Raw genomic sequence first — 22,488 nt, 5'->3', positions numbered from 1 at the left:
ATTACCTGGTTTAATTCAGACAGATTTATCATGCCTTGAATACCTTGTATACAGGTATATCCCCTTTCGAAGATGCTAGACCAGAAGTCAACAGCGATTTGTACTTCTTTGGTAAGAGATCCGTCAATTCCGAAGGGAATCCGGCATTTTGCACATTCAATCTCGATTGAGTCCAACTTTCTATCTCAGTGATCAGCTCGTGGTCTTGAGGTTGGAATTCGTAAGTTTCGCTTTGAGGATGATGATGTCCAATCGTACTCGTCGTCACTATTAGTATCGGTATCCGAATCATCATCGACACCAATGTCGGTATATCCTTTCTTGAGACCTTGTTGAGCCACCAGACGAACAGCTTGGTTGAGACGTCGACTAAATGATGCATATATCAACATGAATGAAAGTTCTCAACAGAGAGAAAGGGGTTTCCTATCATACCTGAGGTCGCGTGACTTGACTAGGAACCTGAATTCGGTGTTTAGGGTATCGTCCTTGATGTATGTCAATGGCTTTCAATTACCATGATGATACTCCTGCATTCCTTCAAGCGCGACTGTACTTTGAGCCCATAATCGCTTGCATCTTGTACAGCTTATGGCTTGATTTTTGCGCTTTAAAGTATTCCTCTTGGATTTCGTCCCAATTAATCATATCGGCTCTTAGGGGATGATCGAGTGAAATGACCGAAGTGACATATGACGCATTCTGGTTGTAATCGCAATCGGAAGCAGCCTCGTACATTTCCCTCCATTTCTCACTAAGGTCATCGGGATATTCGAACCCTTCGATATCCCTACGGGTCGATGGAATGTTCTCCTCAGAAGCAATGTAACGTTGAGATGCCTCCAAGTATGCTTTCATACTTTCACAAGCTCTGATGATCTTGGTATGATACTTGGTGATTGTTTCCTTCATTATTCGAGCATCCCGCAGCTTTGCAACTGCTTGTGCATATGATCGATCTAATTCGCTAACCTGATGACCTTCAGAAGTGTTTTGTCTACTCACTTCACCGAGACTGCTGAGAGCCGTTGCCTCTGGAAGCTGCACACTCGGATCGCTCCCATTTCTAACTGCTGTATCGACCTCATCTGCAATGGTGCTGTATTTGTTGACTTGTTGGTGGAGTGATGCAAGGTCGGAAGAATGGTGGGTTATCAACTGATCGCAATTATCGTTGGACTGCATGATTTGATATCAATGAGATTGTGTATGGAAGTGGCGATAAGGTAGTATACTCTATCCTCTGACATGGGTTGAATCGTTTTATTGCATTTCGAATTCGCTCATTCAATGCATTGACCTCTCGTCGTATTCCATTTCCTTTCATCAGTCATTGCACAGCCATCACCAAGGATGACATATATACTTTGTGCAAGTGGCCTCTTTGGTTCTCCCATCCTTTCATAAGCTTATGAACCCACAGGTCAGACGAGTCTCAGGGTGATACGGTATCCATAACCTTTCATCATTGATCATGAGATAAGGGTGCTCTACACAGTATTCTGTATACGTGGCACCCAGAGAAGGATTCGGAGGGTTCACTGCTTATCCTTACGGGTGATGCATGCATTCGAAGCAACATCATATCTGCCACACCAGAAATCTTTCTGACGACTCGTAAGGCTCTGAGTCTGATAAGTCATGTACGATGGACAAGTAAGAAAGAAATCAGAATTTCCTACCATGCTTGTACAGTGGAGCTACTTTACAACATAAAGTACGTGATTGACCCTTGTATATGCTGTATTGCGGTTATGTTTCGAAGTGAGCATCGCAGTGCTTCGAGGGCACCTCGCCTCATACCTGAAGTATACATTGTGACCGCTCAAACAGGTCATGCGCTATTTATGTGCATGAAATCATATTGCTTCAATCTTGCAAGATTAAAGGGTCGCGAAATGAAATCTTTCTCCATCACAAATCCATCCAGATATCATCCAACGCTTCACCCATATCATCCATATCAAACCTCCCGTTATCCCTATACTCTTTCAGAGCGATTTGAAATTCCGTATACTCAGAGGCCAATAAGCTTTGTTTGGGATTATCTTCACCTGACAATTCCAGTACTTTGGTTATTTCACTTTCGTGAGCTTGAAGATCCCCGAGACTCTGGATCAGATTTATCTCAGCATCATACTCATAGTCCTCTGAGTTGGTATCGGCTTTGTTAACAGCTTCTCTGGAAATATGGAAAGTATCTATAGCAGTGATGGCTCGACGTAGTGTCTTGACAGCCCATCTGGACCATTCAGTCTTATATGGCTTGGTCATGTCTACCCATTTCTCTATCAGAGTGTTCATATCAACATCCAGTTTCTGAAAGGTGTTGAACGTTGATTGATCAGGAGTGGGAATCGGTGGACTAGAATTGAAGTTGAAGTCCAGGATTGAATTACGAATGTGAACATAAGATTGGAGGCTCTTCTCTCCTGAATGGAGGATCTCAAGTTCCAGATCTTCTGTTCGAGGACCACGACTCTTCGTATTTTGGATGACGGAATGGAACCGATCGTAATTGTGCTGAAGGGGCTTTATGATTTGATGACATGCTCTGACAGATATCTTTCCAAGGGAGGGTGGCTTCGGTCAAGTTTTCTGTCGTTGACGTACTGAGATCACCCACATCGAGAAAAGTGGTAAAATCCATGACGTTCGATGGACCTTGTGATTCCAGGACGAGCATTCCAATATGAGGTGTAGCAGACGGAGAACCGCCCTCCGTTCGTGAGCGTTTTTACCTGGAAAGGAGAATTCTGAATGTAGCTTACAACACTACATCCCATTTCAGGTATATGTATATGCATCTGACGCGGACCGAGAAGAACGAGACCAAAGTTACTGTGAAGGTTATTATCAAAGGATCGATCTCTTCGTACTACTGTGCAATGTACTTCTCCTGGGCATAAGTGGACAAAAGAAAGACATGCCAAGAGTCTTGTCGACTATCGTTCTGTCCGGAGACGTATTGTAAATGTCGTAAAGAAGAAAGTCCTAGTAATACGACTTCTTCTCTCAGGCGGACACTGCAAGTTCAAGCTCATCGCAATCCGGTTAATTTCACACTCAGGAATACTGTAGCCATACCAAACATGGATCACTTCTGAGGATCTGAAGACCATACGATACTGTTAAAACTTGAGACATACCAAACTTTTTGATTGGCTAATTACATCTCGATACGATCAGCTCTGCGCCCTCAGCATCGTAATTCACTTCGGATCAAGTGCTGTTCGATTTCGGACGAAAGCGAAATCGGACAATCATACTTTCGGAAATGCTTTCTTTATGCCAGATATAACTGCCCAAGTTGCTAAGCGAGCTTCATATGTAGATCTGTTTTAGTGAAAGTAAAAGACAGCTACCATCAGTTATCAAACGCCCAGACGATCAAATATGATCTGATCTAAATGTAGATCTTCAGTATCGATGAAACGCGAAGGACTTCCGATGCTAAAAGCCGAATTCCGAAATCAGTCCAACGTCAAAGACCGAAATTGACTCAATGAGACTTACCATAGCACTGTTCCCTCTTGACGTTTGTCAAGTGCTCCGCCCAGAGGGTGTGACTGCTCTACCTTCACTGGTCGTTCTCGAGACCACATATCGTATCACCCGTCGATATATAGGTGCTTACTTCGAATTCAGGGCCAAACAGTATTGTACCAGGGTACTATAAGAGATTCGGAGGAATAAAGTTTTTTGTGGCACTTGCATGAAGGCAGAAAATGAGGAACACTTCACTCGCTCGTCAAGTACAATTTGGCTTCACTAGGTCATCAAGTGATTGTGTGTGTGTGTGTTCGGTTGATCACCAGATGATACATGGGCGCAATCACTTCTTGGTCTACCAGCAGCTCCCTACTGTTTAGACAACTTACGATCAATCATCAATCACCAAGTGCATCATCACCATCAAAGACAAACAGACAAAGATCGACTGATTCAGCTGGTTTACCAAAAGAAATTGATCAGATCCCTCAAACATTACCGTGACCATCGGTCCATCTGCATTAGAGTAGACACCTAACCCATTCTTATCTCTCGATAGCACTGAGAGACCATTTCGGTGGATCGAAGCGTAGTCAAGGTTCTAGTCTATCGACCCTAATCAAGCTACACCATCCATTCACACAACCTTCATTCAATACAACGCCACCACGCACCATAGAAGAGAAAACACGACTTTACCTCGAGGCAATTCGGTGAGTGGCGGAGTAGAGCGATCAAATCGGAGATCGGAGAGATAAAAAAAGTGACTTTGTTGGTCTTTCCAAAGGACACAAAATCTTGTGTTGGGTATAATGGAATTTCACTGTTTCGAAAAACAATAGATTGAGGATCGCATACAACAAAGTGAATATCCCTGGTCATGAATGCTTTCTGAAGGATTCTGTTATATATGGCTGACGAAAGATTCCATCCTCCTCATCATCACTTCTTTATCCCTTATAGAACATCAAACCATCAATCAGCTTGATCCGATCTTATTTGGGGTTCGAGATCTTCAAATCGAAGAAGCAGTTAATTGATTTGGAGTGAGTAGCGTTGAGTGATGATTTGCATCCACCGTATTAAACCTTTCATCAAACCACTCTCAGACTACTTCGAGTAGACTATTGCTCATTGGTGAAGAGTCAATTGTCTGTCAATAAACGCCGGCTGATGTATTCCTCTCTTAGCTGATTTCCATCCCTCAGCGACCTAATCGTATCGTATAGCTCACAACCATAGTCTATAGGAGTATTTTGAAATCAAATTAGAATACCTAAGTGAAAGGACCCGGTTATATCGTGAGTGAACAGACAGGATTCATCTCTTCAGTGGTCTACTTTGATGGTTCATCTTTTGTCTACCCTTAATCGTACCATCTTTTAATTAATATTGCTGTACAATGAAACGAGTCTAGAACCCTCCTTTCTATGCTCATCTCTTCAAGTGCCCTTGAGGCATTGCCCTTATCACCATCATCGTGCTCATGATCGTGATCGGTGAAAGCGGCAATGAATGTGTTGCTTTATAGTCTGTGCAACAATGCTGCTTTATGCCTAGACCTTCCCTCATGTTTTTGATTCAACCCCCTCAAACGTGTCCCTTTCGGTGTATGTTACAACTCATTCTTTCTCAAGTGGGGTACAGAGATGCAGGTGCCTGCGTGAGTGGGGAAGATGAGGAAAGACTAGACCTGACCTAACGGAACGGAGACGAGATGAGATGAACCTTGCATTCAATCTATTTTAAGTTTATAGTTGTTGTGTGGCTTTCTGGCTTTTGACTTTGAACTAACTCTTTTATCCAATCCATCTTTTTCTTTGCTTTTAGGCGATCTTACAAGCTGGATCGAGCCCACCAAACATTCGGAATACCAACAAGGTCATTTGTATTTACTATCACTGTGTAGACGTCGTTATCCCCACTTTGGTCCAGTGGCAACAGACAGAAACGATAAAAACGTTGAGACCCATCCATCCTTTACGATTTATAGACTATAGACTAGAATCAGAATCGGTACCGAACCGAGAGAAGCGATCTAAATATATTCTCCTACAGTACACCATATCTACAATCCGACCCGAAACATTCATTAAAAACAGAGATCGTCGGAGACTGTAAACTGCTATTGTACTTTTTTAGTATACGTACTAAGTTAGTCGTCTAAGCTCCTATTCGGTGAGTGCCTCTTCCCCTTCTGGTACATCTCAACAATACGATCCGATGGATATTAGATTCGATGGAGAGAGATACTATTCTTGAAACATCCTTTGAGTGGCTTTCGGTGAATGAGATGGTGTTGGATCCTAGTGCAAAGCCTTCGACTCAGCGAAAGTGGAGAGAAAAGTTCGGGACCCGAAGTGGTACTGAATGAAGATGGGGGTTATGAACAAGGACGAAGACAAGGATGAACACTCCTTTCGCTTCTTTTTCGTATCCTCTGTTGAGATAATTTCCGTTTTACATTGACATTTTATTTTTTATCCTACCCTGCTCTCGGACGATGTGGGATCCCCTGTCCGTTATTGGACCTATTTTGCTATTTTGTGACCTTGGCTTTTTACTATCCTTTGGACTATAAGGGATTGCCGCACAGCCCACATACCTCCTCTTGGCTTTGGTAATCTCTTTTTGCTGTTCATGACGCCGTCGTGACCGGACATTTTCTGTTCATCACCATCACCATCAAAAGTAGATTCATCATCCATCATCCATCAATCCCAATCAAATCAACTCATGATATAATTTGTCTCTCACTGTTGTAGTATGTCTCTAACAGTCACACATCTGCTCGTGCTCTCTCTTCCTACCTTTCCCCCTTTTCTCTTTCGAATCCACGTTACTTTATAGCTTGAACCCTCCTCATCCTATCCTACGCCACCATCACTTGTCGCTCTTGTTGGTGATATCCCTTACTATCCTGACACCATTGACACATATAACCGATCTCGACTTCTGTTCCGATTCTTCATATCCTGTTTCTCTCATATTCATAAATCTTGACCTGTTCATCTTTTGATCATCACATCACAATCTCTGGATCAGATCGTCTATCATTGTATTTCGGCTTTCAATCTAAATTGTATTGTTGTTTCATCGCTAACTTAGTGTTTTGACTCTTCTTCATTTTTGGCATATAATTACTCCTTCGATCTTCACCACTTGCTCGATCTTCGACGTCCCCTTCATCCTATCCTCACACACACTCCTGTATTCCTTTCGATCTCGCCCATGTTCATCCACCCGCTAAATCTAGATAGAGAGTCAATAGACTCTTCTTCCCAGTCGGTGGTGAACTTAATATCGCTCTCGCTCTTTTGAGTAATTATCTCATCCCTCGATTGCAACATACACCTCTCACCCTACGAGCACATTCAATAATCCATAATCCATCTTCGCCGTAATAGCACCAGCTTTCTCCTCTCATTCCGTACAGGTTCGAAATCGAACCCGGTGGCAACTTTAATCCCACCTCATCTATCTCAGAGTACGACTTATTGGAAACACCCTTCTACAGCTATCCTGCCACTTCACTTCTTCCTGGTCTGTCACTCTCCATGTCATTTGTCCCTAAACCACCTGCGAGTTATCATCATTCGGCGTCATACACCTACGGAACAAGTGAATCTCAATCTCAGTTCGCTTCGGGCGTTTCACAAGCGTGAGTACAGTCGTCCTCTTCCAATTTCCTCTTCCATTTACCAAATCATCTCATCCTCCATATCGAAATTCCAAAGAGGTAATACGGTCTGCGTTGTCATGTGTTGGTTTACGCCCTCATCCTCTCTTCTCTTTCCTCTCCCTTCTTTGTCGTGATCCTACCGTCTTTCCTCTTTTGATAAAGTTCCTGAACCTTATTTCAATATAATCGAATCATAAGGATCACCTGCTGATCGTTTGTATTTTCTTTCTTCTCTCCCTCAGACGAAGTACCGCATCCCCGACTCAACCTAGTGGACTAAATCCTAATCAACTTTACAATTGGCCACCCAAGAATCCCAGTCCTGTGCCACCGCTATCACTTCAATCGTTCGTGCTCCCTCCCCTGTTAAGCATCTTGAGAAGTCTCAATACTGAAGCTAGTATCTTTTCAAGTAGAAATTCGATCTCCTCGCCTTCTGCTCACGTTCACATCGGTCAACAATCGAACAACATGCAACAGTCTCATTACAGTCCAACTCAGACCTTACCTCAGGTCCAACCTCATTACGGGGCCTCGACAACCACAAATCCATCTTCAGTCCCAAACATGATGTTGCCACCCTTACGAATGCCCACTCCCAACGATCCGAGAGTCAATCCTCCATACGCGAGCTCAGCTCCCCCACCATTGAACAGCAATCATTATGGTTATTCGTATTCCACCATGAACCAGTACTCACCATATCAAAGACCATCAATCTACTACAACGGTGGCCACGTCACTCAAAATTCCACCTCGTCCTCTGCCGGATCGGAACTATGGACACCCCTATCTGCTACCCCTTCCGGTGGTTATCCAATATTCAACAGCAGTAACAATCAATCGAATAGCAATAGTGGTACTCCGACTTTTGGAGCTCAACCGCCACCTCATCAACCTAATACACCCAGCACCATTCAGCCTTCTGCCTTTCCCTCTTGGCAACCTACATCGGATCTGCGAAGTAGGATAGATGGGAATGGAAGTAATGGTCAAGGTACGATATCACCTCTAGGTATCTTGGGAGGAGGTGAGAATGGTTCAAGTTTAACCGATAGAAGATCAAGTACACCAGGTGGTCAGAGCTCTACCACCGCTGGAGGTGGGAATGGTGAACGATGGGATAGACCAAGTTTGGGTTTATCTCCTGATAACTCCGATAGACTATCGACAAGCGATGAAGAGAAACCGAAGATAACAAAGAAAGGTAAAGGTAGTACTGGTAGTGGTACGGACGAACCTGGTGGTGATGGAACAACATCATATACGACTGATGCTGAGGTCAAGCAGACTCCCGAGGTGAGCTAGATATTTTCCCTGACATGTCCCGAATATAGCTGAACATCTTCTGCTTCTCTGAACACACAGCTTAAAAGGATGTGCTTCAACTGTACCAATAAATCGCCACCTAGCTGGCGGAAATCACTTCTTCACCCAGGTAAAATCGTAAGTGATACCAGGATTCCCATTCTCCGCTTGGATCGGGTGGTCGACTGATATGCGTTATTCGGATATTTCAGCTATGCAACAAATGTGGTATATTTGAGAGGACGCACCATAAGCCGAGACCACCTCAGAACGATGATCAGAAATTACGAAAACAGACTCCTGTTCCTGGTCCTACTACTGGGTCGTACCGAAGGGAGATTCCACCTCAGTTACAGGTCATGAGAGATGATAGTGACGGAAGTCCCGCACCTCTTTCACCGTGTGAGTGGGACATATCCTGCTCTTGACTGTTATCATTTCATAAAACAATGCTCTGGGGCGAGCAACGTCATGGGCGAAAAAGCTGATGTATAGCCTTGCGACAGACTCCAATGTACCCTCTCAAGCTACACCTGTATCAGCTACTTTCCAATTCCCATCAAGCTATAACTCACCTTCATCGACACTACTCCCCTCGTCCGGACCGTCAAGTACTGGACCTCGAAAGTTCATGGGCTCGGGAATGTGGAACCAAACTTCCCCATCTTCACATTCACACTTGCTCAACACTCCTGTATCTTCGTCGTCTGCCACGACACTAGATGGGGGAGATTATTCGTCTTCATCTCCTATCAGAGGTGTAGGCGTGGGAGTAGGATATCACGGACACGGCTCATCACCTTACGCTCATGCTTATGCAAATCGAAGGACATATTCGCATCCTGTCAGAGTCAGTCCCATCATGCCTTCCTCCGCTGGTCCTATTTCCCAATTCAATCAATTCAACAATAACGGTAATTATGACAATCACAATAATGGATATTGTTCTCCTGGAAATTGGAATTCCACAAGAAGACATTCCGAAATTCAACTATTACCATCTCTATCTTCGTCTTCGTCTGCTAACTCCTTATCTCAATCGAACAATCAAGAATTACAAGTCGGAGGTTCGGCAGATGGTCAATCGCAATCCCAAGTATCGAACAACGATATGAATAATACAGATAGTGGGAATGGAAATGGTAATGTAGTGAAATCTGAATAAATTTAATAACTTTCAATGGCTTCTGCAATTGTATATAACGACGAATAAACGAACATTGAATGTACATAAACGACTGGACGATCAACGAATCAACATCAATTCAAACAAACATCATACACGAATCTCTCTTCTCATCAAGGACATTTGTTCTTTTATTTCAGCTCTTTCTTTCTTGGTTTGGGAATCTATCGTTATTACTCTGAATGATATCGCATCCTTAATATACGTACTTTTCACTTTACACTTCTTTCGAATCCTTGACTTGGCTTGACTCTGAGCGATGAACCACATCTTGTCGCGAATCTTCTTTCTCTCTTTACTCTATTTGGATACGATATTTTCATATGTATTCTTCGATTTTCGTTAGTTATTATAGCACAATACTTAGTTACGATGGCGAACACGTGAATATATGCGATTAGATGAATTTATGATGATCAATTTATCACTGCTGATCTCGATCTAGTCTAATTGGATCTTGTCATTATGATCTAACTTACTCTGTATGTGTATGTATGCGTATATCCAATTCATGTCATATATGAATGTATGAATCATAAGTGCAAATACCGTAAATACTGTAAACATTTTGTTATCAAATCTTTTATCTTTTATCTAAATAATAATAATAGAATCATCATTAAAAAGCAAGGTTGAGCTTGATAATCTTTCTCTACCTCTATGAAACCATCCACCTTCATTTGATAAACTACATCTACAACAACATTCCATCCTATTTTCATCCATCGGGAGTTACCTAATCAAATACCCAATTGAACTCGACTAAGCGGTAGGAGCAGAAGGAGTAGGATTCCAAGGTCCAGCATCTGATAAACTACATCCACCAGGACAGTTACATTTCCCACCCAAGTCCGTAGGCAGGTTCTCTTCAGGGATGTATTGGAGTAATTCCGTCTTGTAGTTCTTACCTAGGATATGGATCTTGCGGACTGTAGCTTCGTCTAACCATGGTTTGATTAATGACCAGACGGTCGAGAAGAGGTATGGTGCCTACATACACGCATGGGCACGAACACACGTCAATATTCAATTGATTCGATCGAGTACGAGCTTAAAAACTCACGTTGATGATGAACATGTGTCCCATGGTTTCAGGCTAAGAGGCAGAAAAAAAGAACAAGCAAATGAAAGTCAGCTAATCATTCACATCCCATTATTTCTCATTTCTGATCACTTCGTTTGACGTTATCTCGTTGAGCGTCCAGTAAAAGGTAACACGTACGTCTGGATAAGAACAAACGAACTATTAGCTGGAATGCTCGATCAGTGCCAGTGCCAGATCACACACTCACAATTGTTTTGTCCGATTGAACTGGCCGCGCCAACGTAGTCTTTCACTATAACACGAATATGAGCGTTAGCCTATTGATCTATGTGCGAGTCGTATAGTTTCTTCCATTCAGTTCAATCTCCCATTCTTACTCTTCAACCTGCTCTCTCCATGGTCTTCCATGACAATTACGCCCAAATCCCGATCCTTCCTTGACTCTGACAACCATCCATCAACGCCAAATACCTCCTCTTTACTTGAAATTATCGATCATGCCACCATTTCACCTCTCTCTGCTCTTTTCACATTTTAACTCTCTAAAATCATTGAACGGACTCACCTTTATAGAAACTACTAATCCCCGCATTATACAAATCCAAAATCGTACAAGAGGTCTCCACCAACTGACCAGCCTCCTTCGAGCAAGCTGGTAATCTCGATTTCAAGAATTTCTCATATTCATGAACCAAATGATGTAATTGTCTATCTTGAGTGGTCAAAGCGTACAACTTGCTTATATCGAGTTTACCTAATTGTTCGATGTATATCGGTCTACCATCTTTGTCGGTCTTGTGGTAGAATTGAGGATAGTATTTGTTTACTTCTCTTTGTTCTGGGTAATCGTAGCCGTTCCTAGTGACATGTAGGGTATTAGCAAAGGTCAAGTATTCTACGATTTGGTTGATACATGTAAGAATGGATGGTCTAATGGATGGGATGAAACGGAGGATACAAGGATTGGGGCTAGATGGGATAGATATACAGGGCACAGCTCCCACAATACGAATCACCACCCCACACAAAGCTTGGATCGTCATTATACCATACCACCTGTCCCTCAACATCCATCCCATCCTATCCCGCAAAGCAGCGTTGGAAAGAATGTAACACTTTGAGCAAAGCGAAACTCACGCAGCGATATCATCAGCTCCAAATTCCTTTCTCCACTTTTCATTGTTGTTCCACATCAATTTAGCTTTTGGTATATCGAACTTTCTCGCTCTCAAGAATCTCAACAGAGTTTGATCATCGAATCTGTCGTATCCTAATTTGGCTACTACTTCATCTCCGTTGGCTGGGATGGACCCTTCGGCGGTGAGTTCTTCTCTGAATTTGGTCAAGGTGGCTTGTTGAGATTCGGAACTGTATCGTGTACAAACAATATATCAGTATATCGATATGGACAACGTGATATCCCTGATTACAGCTACAGCTGTATGAGGAGGTTGATGCACTTACAGATGTCCTGGGTGACCTGATAATGGATCGTTGGCGGTAGGGGCAGACTACAAAGGGATCAGAGGGTTAAGATGTTAGCACCAGTATCGTCATCATCACTACCGTTCAGATGAGTTGTGCTCGTGTGGTCGTAGGGTAAGAGGCTCACCATTGTTAATGATCAATCAATATAACGAGAGTGAAGGGAGCAGAGCAGTGAGAGATGGTGGGAGTGTCGTATGATATGGTGTAGCTGTGTATGCTATGTAATGTCGAATTGAATGATATACGATGATGTATGATGAGGTCAAAGTGTAAAGTGAGTGTCTCTCGCTGGAGTAAGTGGTATGTATGCTCCCAGGTGTAGGCTGTGATATGATATGACGCGTGTAATACCATTCCTAAACAGGATAAATGACTGGAAATTCATTACAAGGATATTCCAACACTGGCTAATGGGATATTTTGATCCCGCTAATTCAGGCTCAGCGATCGAGAGATCAATTCAAGGTAAACAAACAACAAACGAATGACCGAACGAGGGACGAGCGCGACTACCTTGCTACCTCGGTACTGCCATCTGTACTCGTAAGACACAGCACATTCATATTCGTACTCAAATGTCAACATAGCATAGCATATCACAGATCACAGATCACAGATCACACAGCTATCATCCTATATCCAGAGCATCGCTTTGCCATCCGTTGCAAGTACAAACACCGACTCCCTTTCCCCCCCCTTATATTCAATCTGATCTCAATCTCGTAATTCGATTCACTCCGCTCAACCATCCGGTAACCCCTGATCACCATGGCATACCTCGGCAGACCTTCAGGAGGGGACTCACCGTTCGCAATCGGAGATCGAGCAATGAGAGATACATCATCACCTCAGCCTCCTTCTCAGAGGAATCCTACACCTAGACAACAGCAGAACATGCCACCTCCAGGGGGGTTCATGGCTACACCATCTCCGTACGGTTCAGCGAGTGATGAAGCGAGGAGGAGGTACGAGGAGAGATACGCTAAGAAGAGAGCAGAGGAAGCTGCAAAAGCTCAAGCTGAAGCTAATCCTCCCCCTCCCCCTCCCCCTCAACAACAACAACAGCAATATCATCAACCTCCTCCTCCCCAACAACAGCAACAGCAATACCATCAACCACCTCCGCAGAACCACCGTCCACCCAGTTCAGGAGGATACAACCAACAACAAGGGGGATATAATGGTCCACCACCTCCCCGACAACAGTACACTTCCCCACCACCCCCACCTCAACAACAGGGCGGGTTTGATCCTCGTCAACAACAACAATTCCACCAACAGCAAGGTGGACCACCTGGTCAAGGTCAAGGTGGATATGGTCAAAGACCCAATTCCATGGGTCGTCCTCCACAGGGATATCAACAACAACAGCAACAACAAGGTCCACCACCTCAACAACAACAGAGATGGAGTCAGAACCAATATAATCAACCACCACCTCCGCAACAGCAACAACAACAACAATGGCAACAATCGCAAAGTCCACCTCCCCCACCTCCACAGCAACAGCAACAGCAAGGTGCGGATGATGCTGAGCTGCAGAGAATGTAAGTACAGCCATTGCCTACCTTTTCCAACTATTTGTCAAGCCCATGCAGCCTAGTTCTTCACCAATATACTACAAGGAGGGTGTCAGCTGATCGAGTATCGACATGGATGCAGGTTCTCTCAATTCGACTCGTCCCGAACAGGTGATCTGAGTGCATATGACCTGCAAAGATTGTTAGCGAAAGATACGATGATGGATGCCAGGGAGGATGCGGTCAAGATGGTCAGTTGGGTATACACAATCACATTGCACTGCAGGAAGAGCTGACGAGACGGTGATTCCGGTTTCAGCTAATGAGTGAGTTTACCCATCATCGCGTTATGAATGATCAAGTGGAAATCATACTGATCTTCCCATTCACCATCCGCAGACATCTTCGATACTGATAAATCCGGTACCATCAACTTTATGGAATTCGAGGGATTGTACAGGTACATTCAGGTGAGATAGTCGATTCAATCTTCCATCATAGTTCTACAGTCTAATGCTGACCTGTCCATCTTTTTATTCGCCTTTCTCTCTCTCTCTCTCTCTCTGATTTTGCCCATCTTGTATAACACACCGCATATATAGGATTGGCACGGTATCTTCCGTCGATTCGATCGTGACAACTCCGGCTTAATCGATCGTAAAGAATTGCACAACGCCCTCTTAGGATTTGGATTCTCCCTACCCAAAGAGATGGTCATCTTACTAGAGAAGAGATTCGCACCTCCACCTACGTCTATCAACAGCCAGCAAAATAAGGGAATAAGTTTCGATAGGTTCTTGATGGCTTGTGTGACTGTTAAACATTATACAGAAGGGTTCAGGAGGTGAGTCAATCGTAGGATATAAGACAGAATGAAACAGTGGCACAAGTCGGACAAATGAACTGATCATTTCATAATTTGATGGTGTTCTAGACTCGATACGAATGGTCAAGGTCATATAACAATAGATTACAATCAATTTGTAAGTCGACCTTCGTCGTGATACCGGAACTTTGCGTACATGGGAAGGGCATACAGCTGACTTTTACCTTTCTTGCTTACAGATGGAGTTGGTCCTTGATGCTCCTAGTTAGAGTATGAAGTCTGGGATGGGGAGGAGAAATGGGAATGAGAATGGAGTATCGTGTATCGAAGTTGGACCGAGATCGTGAGAACGAACGATCGGTCGATCATTGCTCATCATCATATCGAATTGTCAGATAGATATGATATCATTTTTACTATATCGTTACGCTTAATGACATTCTCATCATTACGTTCATGTATTATACTATATCTCATGAATTGGCTTTTCATTTCTCATTGTTCTTCCTTATCATTCCAGCACATCCTGTTACAAGATCCGCCATTGAGGTGAGCATCTTCAGTTCTTTATAAAATAGCCTGAGCATTAGGAGGCGTAGCTATACCTCCCTCAACGTTCAACCCCATACTGGTAAAGAAGAAAGTCCATCTACCTAATTTCTGACATTGTTTGGACAACTCGCGCAAATCGAATAACTCTCCTATGGGTAATCCCCATCCAGCTAGGAACACTTGATGGCATGAGAGTTCACCTGGGGCAGTTGGCCAAGTTTCGTATGATGGGCTGTTGGACAGGTCAAGTACAAGTTAGTCAGGATCCTAGAATCCTAGGATCTTAGGATCTTGAGATAGACTATAATCGTACTGGATCATGATAAGATGTTATGCATGAAACAAACTTACCAATCACTTGCAACAGCTGCGATCCCATTATCCCAATGCCACTTGTACAGCTCCTCATCAGCTTTCACACCACAACTTTCATTCTTCTCCCTTTTCCTCAAAGCCTCTCTCTCTTGTTGGGTTTGAGAGAGTATAGCTTCGGTATATCCGGTTCTTACTAGGAGTATATCACCTGGTTGTAGTTGGACTCCGTACTCTTCTGCACATGCCTTGAGGGTCGATAAGGGGATAGGATCAGAGTTGGAGAAAGGTTGGATAGATGGGAGGTTATGTTTGTTGAGGTATAGGGGGATATCCAGTAGATGAGCTCGGGATGTTATGGGTTTTTCGGCGTAATCTATCTCATACGATAGACGACAGGATCATCAACATGTACATGTATATACAGAAGTAGAGTCAGGACTCACTATGTATACCATATTTTTTGATAGATGAATCACTAGCTTCTTTGATATCCATCCCACCGTAAAAACTATTTCCACATCGCCAATGAAAATGAGCATTAGCTATACTGCAGTATCACCTATTTACTTACACTTACCCATCTGATTGAAAGGATGAGGCAAGGTGGGACTCACGTGAATCTACCTTCCTCTGGCCAATTCTGATAAGCATAATGTCTGAACCCATCCCATTGGGTCGAGCATTGAGTGTTGAAATGTAATATATCATCGTTTGAATGTCCAGAGCATTTACTATAAATCGCAATCCACAAGATCAATTTCACTGCATGGTCGAAAGATGATTGTTATTAGTCACTCACATCTCATGCTGCATAGATGTTCTAGAGGCATGAACAGGGAAGAACGATAATGGTAGACTACAAAGAGGACAACATATGTTAGCACATCGCATAAGATGGTAGCTAATGGCATCGAGTCGATCTGATGTGCGGTATGCGGTAAATTACTGATACCCACTTGAGATTAACAGCTATCCCTTCAGTAATCGTATCCTTGCCCCTCTTGATACTTTGAGGGGTAATCAAGTTCAGTCTTCCTTTTTCATCTTCACCTCCTCCATCCTGTCCGTATAGACCCCAGGCGTTTAGGGGTGGTCCCGACTTGTCGATTGGTAATGAAGAGTATGGTGGGTAGGTGGTCATCTTGGGATAGATATTCATGTATTCTCTGTGTCAATGATAGGTTCGGGACACCAAAAGCGATTGACGAAAGAGAGCAGGAGACTAGCACTGAGCTGACAATGGTGGACATCCAGTGATGCGATGACGAAAATCGGACCGGATAGATCTTGTGTTTCCGTCGGAACTCACATCACATGGAGGATTATCTTATCGCCTCGATTGTCTGTAAGTTATGTGTACCAGTTTCCAGCGATCAATCGGAGTCATCGGATGTGACAAGGCAGAGTATCAATGCACTCACTGACTTGCCTTCCAGGCGATTCAGTATAGTCATCCAAAAGACACACAGTATATTGGCAGATCGATTTACTCGTCTCAACTGATGCCATGATCATCATCACTCGCTTCATTGTGCCACTTGAGTGATCAGGTTGACCTCCTTTTATAACTAGAAAGAAGGCAGTCGACGATTCAAGCCGAAACAGCTCAAAGGAGCTTCTCATCTGTAGTGAACTCAGACTCAGATGTTTCAAAATCCCATGAAATACTTGAAGTCCCTTTCCTACTTCACAGGTTTATCAACTGATCCCACTATTCTATTCGACATAAGCCAAAAAGCCCTTTGAAACTTGTAATTCGAATACAGTCATCCTGTAACCTCGACATGGAAGGAGATAGTTGGACTCGATTCCAATATGACTTGACTCGAGACCTCGTCTTATCGTCGACCAACGATTTCTTAAGTAACGTACAAACCCTTCACAATAGGCTTTTCGATAATTTGGAAATAGATTGGCCCGATGAAGAAAGATCCAAGGAAGAGTACGACAAGGTTGAAAGAGGATTGAAATGGGTGATAGATCATGGTCTATCTACAGATAACGACAAGATTGATTTGAGGAGGTTATTGTCTCAGTGTGAAGATGAGTGGACAAAATTAGACGAAATGCGATCAAAACACTGGACAATCATGGATCTATATGAACGTTTGAGCAAAGCCAATGACTTGACTCAGCAAACGTTCTCTACCCAATTGAAAATGATGTATCCGAATGCATACCCTTCTCCAAGGTATGGTGAATCATCCTTCCAGAGTCAATATGAAATCACGCTCGAAGATATGTTTCGGGCGCAGAGTGCTGTACTGAGCCGAAGACACGACTACAGGAATATTATACCCCAGCTCACGGAGGAACATGAGATGGTCACCTCGTACAGGGAATGGGAAGATATGAAGACGGAAGTGAAAAGAAGGGGATTGGTCGATAGATTGCCTGAAGAGTATATGAGACCTATAGTAAATCACTTCACTACTGAGTAGTGAAAGATTGATGTAATACACGATCATCGATATGTAGTTACATACAAGTCTCTTTGCCCGTTGACGTGAAGGTAAGGACCCTTGTGATCATTGCCTTCATCAATCTCGGGTACACAATGGTTCATGGATTGTCACCCAACTTCTAACTGTAAGTTATGCGTATGGTGGACGAAGATCATTTCACTCACTCGCCGCGGCAATCGGTGATAACATATCGCCGAAACTCTGCCACCCGCCATAACACCGATGTCACTCAGGCGCTATTCGCCGCTTCTGTGAGCCTGTCGAGTTTTTGAGATGTGGTGTGCATGGGAGATGGTATGCAGCCAGCAGAGCATTGGTTGCTTGCTTGGTGGTGCAGTGCAATCGTATCGATAATTGTTGATATCGGTGTCAGAGATCATCCCATACCTTCTTCAACCATCAACACTAAAAACTCGTGAGCTCAGCCTTTTGGTAGCACACAGAAGAAAGAAGGAGAGGACTGACCTGTCTGTTTATCTGTTATCTTCTTGCTCGACGTTCGACCCATTTAATCAATCTGTCAACAATATCACCAAACATCCTTCTCATACCAACAACAACACCTTATACGTACACTTGTAGATCAAAATGAAGGACATCTCTTCCGTTGAGACTTTGACCGTTCCAGAGGGTGTCACCGTCGCCCTCAAGGCTAGAAACATCACTGTTGAAGGTCCCAGAGGAAAGATCACCAAGAATGTCGGTCACATCCAAATGGATATCCAACTTGTGAGTGTGCTTTCAGATGGAATGATATAAGATGCAAGTGGGACATTGGAGATTTTGAGAAGGGGATCGGTTTTCAGGTTGGGAAGGGAAGTAGTTGGAGGAAACGGGGAGAGATTGTACTTGAAGTATTGGGATCGAGATAGAATCAGGCATCATATCGGAATGGGGGAATAGCAGAATACTGGTTATCCAATGCGGGGTCACATCACATCGCGGTGTGAACCTCGATGATGCTATTGAATGATTTGGGGAAGAATCAAAAGGGGTTTTGGAAATATGTCCTACTTGCATCTTAACAACTTGTCATTCTCAATTTTTGTGAAGGTTTTTATGCTGACGAAATTTCTCGTTTTCGTTTCTGTTCTTCAGGTCAAGAAAGCTAAGTCTCAACAAGTTGTCTTCACCATCTGGCACGGTGCCCGAAAGCACGTCGCTTGTCTTAGAACCATCAAATCTTTGGTTGAGAACATGATCACCGGTGTCACCAAGGGATTCCTTTACAAGATGAGACTCGTTTACGCGCATTTCCCCATCAACGCTATCCCAGGTGACGGTGGTAAATCCATCCAAATCCGAAACTTCTGTGAGTTGGAGTCTACCTCGCTTCTACAATTCGATATCGTTACTCCTACTGATATATCTTTTCTGGATATGTTTAGTGGGTGAGAAATTCGTTCGAGAATGTCCTATGCTTGAAGGTGTGACCGTTGCCATGTCCGATGTCAAGGATGAACTCCTCATCTCCGGTAACGATATCGAGAAAGTTTCCCAATCAGCCGCTTCCATCACCGATAAATGTAGAGTCAAGGAGAAGGATATCCGAAAGTTCTTGGATGGTGAGTCTCCATTTTCCATTGTACTACATTTGATGATTTTCATCCATCTGATACAGTATGCTCTTCTATGATCAGGTATCTATATCTCCGAACGAACAACCGTTGTTCAAGAAGAAGTATAAATGCAAATGCAATCAATATCGGTTTCTTTTGATTTTAGGATTTGACTTTTGCATTTGGACTTGGATATGGGAAGAGGAGGGAGTTTGTTTCATGTGGGAGTCTATATTGACGAACACAAAACCTTTTGTCGAAGTCTTACGTTTGATAGGAACACCTCGAGAAGTGGTTGAAAGGGGTTTTTCTGTTATCAGATTGTAGACGACGATGTAACATCATTGACGCACAATTTTTCGTTTCCACTTCTCTCTCTACTTTGTAACTAATGGGGACTGATACTGACCTGATCTAATCTTGGAGAAGGAAGTGAACGAGAGGGCGAGCACGACGTGTGTATGAGTTCATAGTCGAACTACTGGAGAAAGTCACGGTAGATACTGACTCCGAATACTGTCTTCCCTGTATGCCCTTAGAGGCTTCATCAGTTATTGCATGAGGTCAATGCTGCAGAGAGTGATATCCTTTCTATCCTTCTGACGCTTCTCGACCTCCTTAGAGAAATCCAACCCACACCTGTCTTTTCAATCAAAGGAGGAGTGTTTCAAGCGTCCATACTATTCTGTGCTCCAAGTACAGACATACATGTCCTCATGTATAAAAATAACCGCTTCTCTACGATACATCAGTGGCCCCTCCTTGAATCACAAGTCCATCGTTCATACAGTGGCAAGGTTTGATCTCCTTACCACTCCACCACTCCACCATTCAAGATGAGCTCAAACTTAGATAATATCACGGCGAACGAGACAATGGATACCTTTAAAGATCAACATTCAACGAATACTGCTACCATCGGTACCAGTAGCAATGCAATCACGTTGAAGGATCTCAAAGAGAAGATGAAGGAATACGCCGCTTTCATGAAGAAACAGTGGAGGAAGTATCCTCCCTGATGGACGATCCTACCGTGCAACAAATCGAGGTGGTGCTCGCAGGGGAAGAAACCCTTCAAGAGTATAGGGATAGTTGCCAACCGGCTCTGAACGAGATATTGGCTAACCCAATTGTGACTGTAACTTGCACGGGAAGCTCAGAGGAATTGGAAAACTTGAAAATGCAGATGTTTGAAGATGAGAGCCAATGGTCTATCAAGACGAACAGGTACAAGGAATCTTGGGCTGCGAATATAACGCGATTTCTTTGGACTCACATTGATACGATCCATTCGTATATCGATCGATACACGGAGCTGAAGGAGAATGGTTCCCCCACGAATGCTAATGATAAGACTTTGCAAGACCTGCAAACAGATATGGAAAAGAGTGAACACGCCTTCGCATTCAAGAAGGGGATGATCCAGGAGTTTTCCGAGATTACCAAATTTCTACGATACATGAGAACAACGCCTCACCAGCAGCTCAATCTCAAACGGGCTCTTGAAGAACTCGAGTGGGCCAGAAGTGAACTTTCGCGATTGGAAAACGAGTCAGGCGGGATGGAAGTGCTCGCTGAGAATATGGACAAGGCGAGCATGACTTAGAAGCCAAAAGGCCAGAGTGATGCCAGACTTTCTTTTGCATGATCAACTTAGAGTGACATGTCTAAAAAGTTTTAAATCATACTGTAATACTCTTGATTCAAACCTTACTGCCTTACCTTTTGCTTTACTAAATCATGACATTTACCAAAAGTATCAAGCCCGTCTGTTGGCATTCCTGGCATCCTTCAACGACTGAAACGCCACATTGAACCTCGACTGAAGATCCTCAGCGGTCTGCTGATCCCAAACTTGACTTATATCTGTATTCCAGGTTTGGATCCCTTCCATCGCTCGTTGTTGTGAGTCCTTCCAGACCTCTGAGTTATTTTGAATGGTGTATGAGTATCGATTCAGATAATTGTTTCGGGTCTGTCGAATGGCCGTAATGGTATCTTCTAGTCTGTCGATGACACGAGGCTGGTAGGTATCGTACCCGTTCTGATCGTACATCTCATCAAGAGCTTCTTCCATAGTGAATATCCAGCGAATCAAAGTAATCTTTCTAACTTGCTTCAGGATCGATTGTCTTGTTCTATCTTTTCTGGTCGAATGGCTTCGTAAATTTCAGCCCTTGGCTTATACCGACTTGTCTGCTGATTTTTCTGATCTCTTCCGCTTTATATTCCTGCAAGTCACTGAATAAGACGATGCCAAACTTGAGCTAATGGAAATTTCTCTCACGATGCATCTACAAAAGGAGTGACTACAAGTAGAAGCTAGAAGAAGAGAAGATCGATAGCTAATTATCGGAATTACCGTGTGATGCATGGAGGTAGTGTTCTGCCAGCTTCTGCAGCAATTACTTGAGACTACGAACTGCGATGTGTATGAAGGAATGAGGGGGTCATGGTGCCACGGTAACAGTACAAGCGACATCCAAGATTGCTTCAACCTTGTGAACACTTGGCGAGCTGCAGCAAACGAGATTGCAATGGGTTGATTTGTACGGTTCAGTCCCAATTTTCTCTATCCTCACCTTCTTTAACCCTAAATCATCGAAATGTATCCTCCTGGGTCCTGCTAGTCTGCTAACTAGGCTTTCTCGGATGCAAACGGAAGTCTTACCCTCACATCACCAGGGTACAACTGACATTCTGTGTGTAAAAAAGTGACAAAAGCAAGACGGCTTGGGCAAGCTTCGACACTCTTTTCTGAAGTGCGTAGAAAGGACTGTAATCACATACTGTAAGTGAAATTCGGACAGACGCCACGCACAGCTTTCCTTCGCCAGCTCGAAGAGCAGTGCGTCGAAGCTGAAAGTGAAGAGGGACATGCTATCTCTTTTGTCTCGGAGGCCCCTCGTTCAAACCTCCTGCTTGTCAAAGTCACTTCGGGTCTCGTTGTCGTTTTGTAACTGGCAAGCTTCTGAACGATCCCTTGTACAAGTCTTCTCAAAAGTTCACCCGCGACAGCTTGATCTTCGCCACTCTTGAAAAATGTCCTT

General features: G+C 43.5%; 10 protein-coding genes across 10 annotated transcripts; 5 read left to right on the top strand and 5 right to left on the bottom strand.

Annotated features, from left to right (window-relative positions):
• Positions 1–28: 28 nt before the first annotated feature.
• On the bottom strand, positions 29–295 carry L199_006139 (uncharacterized protein; the record flags this gene model as incomplete). The annotated part of the gene is made up of 1 exon (XM_064891840.1): positions 29–295. The coding sequence occupies one exon, from the start codon at positions 293–295 to the stop codon at positions 29–31; it is 267 nt and encodes an 88-aa protein (XP_064747912.1).
• Positions 296–540: 245 nt separating this feature from the next.
• L199_006138 (uncharacterized protein) lies at positions 541–1,185 on the bottom strand (the record flags this gene model as incomplete). Its single annotated transcript, XM_064891839.1, has 1 exon — positions 541–1,185. One exon carries the CDS (start codon positions 1,183–1,185, stop codon positions 541–543), a length of 645 nt encoding a protein of 214 aa, XP_064747911.1.
• Positions 1,186–1,914: 729 nt separating this feature from the next.
• L199_006137 (uncharacterized protein) lies at positions 1,915–2,686 on the bottom strand (the record flags this gene model as incomplete). Its single annotated transcript, XM_064891838.1, has 2 exons — positions 1,915–2,523; positions 2,627–2,686. 2 exons carry the CDS (start codon positions 2,684–2,686, stop codon positions 1,915–1,917), a joined length of 669 nt encoding a protein of 222 aa, XP_064747910.1.
• A 4,363-nt stretch (positions 2,687–7,049) lies between these two features.
• L199_006136 (uncharacterized protein) lies at positions 7,050–9,647 on the top strand (the record flags this gene model as incomplete). Its single annotated transcript, XM_064891837.1, has 5 exons — positions 7,050–7,153; positions 7,417–8,473; positions 8,543–8,620; positions 8,695–8,884; positions 8,989–9,647. 5 exons carry the CDS (start codon positions 7,050–7,052, stop codon positions 9,645–9,647), a joined length of 2,088 nt encoding a protein of 695 aa, XP_064747909.1.
• Positions 9,648–10,430: 783 nt separating this feature from the next.
• L199_006135 (uncharacterized protein) lies at positions 10,431–12,328 on the bottom strand (the record flags this gene model as incomplete). The annotated part of the gene is made up of 7 exons (XM_064891836.1): positions 10,431–10,658; positions 10,732–10,764; positions 10,953–11,005; positions 11,279–11,571; positions 11,851–12,081; positions 12,178–12,224; positions 12,326–12,328. 7 exons carry the CDS (start codon positions 12,326–12,328, stop codon positions 10,431–10,433), a joined length of 888 nt encoding a protein of 295 aa, XP_064747908.1.
• A 641-nt stretch (positions 12,329–12,969) lies between these two features.
• L199_006134 (uncharacterized protein) lies at positions 12,970–14,816 on the top strand (the record flags this gene model as incomplete). The annotated part of the gene is made up of 7 exons (XM_064891835.1): positions 12,970–13,748; positions 13,864–13,972; positions 14,041–14,047; positions 14,121–14,191; positions 14,324–14,565; positions 14,656–14,704; positions 14,787–14,816. The coding sequence occupies 7 exons, from the start codon at positions 12,970–12,972 to the stop codon at positions 14,814–14,816; spliced, it is 1,287 nt and encodes a 428-aa protein (XP_064747907.1).
• Positions 14,817–15,114: 298 nt separating this feature from the next.
• Positions 15,115–16,555, bottom strand: L199_006133 (uncharacterized protein; the record flags this gene model as incomplete). The annotated part of the gene is made up of 6 exons (XM_064891834.1): positions 15,115–15,331; positions 15,451–15,787; positions 15,858–15,922; positions 16,029–16,145; positions 16,214–16,270; positions 16,371–16,555. The coding sequence occupies 6 exons, from the start codon at positions 16,553–16,555 to the stop codon at positions 15,115–15,117; spliced, it is 978 nt and encodes a 325-aa protein (XP_064747906.1).
• A 643-nt stretch (positions 16,556–17,198) lies between these two features.
• On the top strand, positions 17,199–17,855 carry L199_006132 (uncharacterized protein; the record flags this gene model as incomplete). The annotated part of the gene is made up of 1 exon (XM_064891833.1): positions 17,199–17,855. The coding sequence occupies one exon, from the start codon at positions 17,199–17,201 to the stop codon at positions 17,853–17,855; it is 657 nt and encodes a 218-aa protein (XP_064747905.1).
• Positions 17,856–18,467: 612 nt separating this feature from the next.
• On the top strand, positions 18,468–19,566 carry L199_006131 (uncharacterized protein; the record flags this gene model as incomplete). Its single annotated transcript, XM_064891832.1, has 4 exons — positions 18,468–18,608; positions 18,978–19,191; positions 19,268–19,444; positions 19,520–19,566. 4 exons carry the CDS (start codon positions 18,468–18,470, stop codon positions 19,564–19,566), a joined length of 579 nt encoding a protein of 192 aa, XP_064747904.1.
• An 890-nt stretch (positions 19,567–20,456) lies between these two features.
• Positions 20,457–21,044, top strand: L199_006130 (uncharacterized protein; the record flags this gene model as incomplete). Its single annotated transcript, XM_064891831.1, has 1 exon — positions 20,457–21,044. One exon carries the CDS (start codon positions 20,457–20,459, stop codon positions 21,042–21,044), a length of 588 nt encoding a protein of 195 aa, XP_064747903.1.
• Between the last annotated feature and the right edge of the window lie 1,444 nt (positions 21,045–22,488).

The sequence above is a fragment of the Kwoniella botswanensis genome, chromosome 1 (genome assembly GCF_036426115.1).
Source record: "Kwoniella botswanensis chromosome 1, complete sequence".
Taxonomy (NCBI): domain Eukaryota; kingdom Fungi; phylum Basidiomycota; class Tremellomycetes; order Tremellales; family Cryptococcaceae; genus Kwoniella; species Kwoniella botswanensis.
Note: the sequence above shows the minus strand (reverse complement) of the source record. Positions and strands in the feature narration are given on the sequence as shown.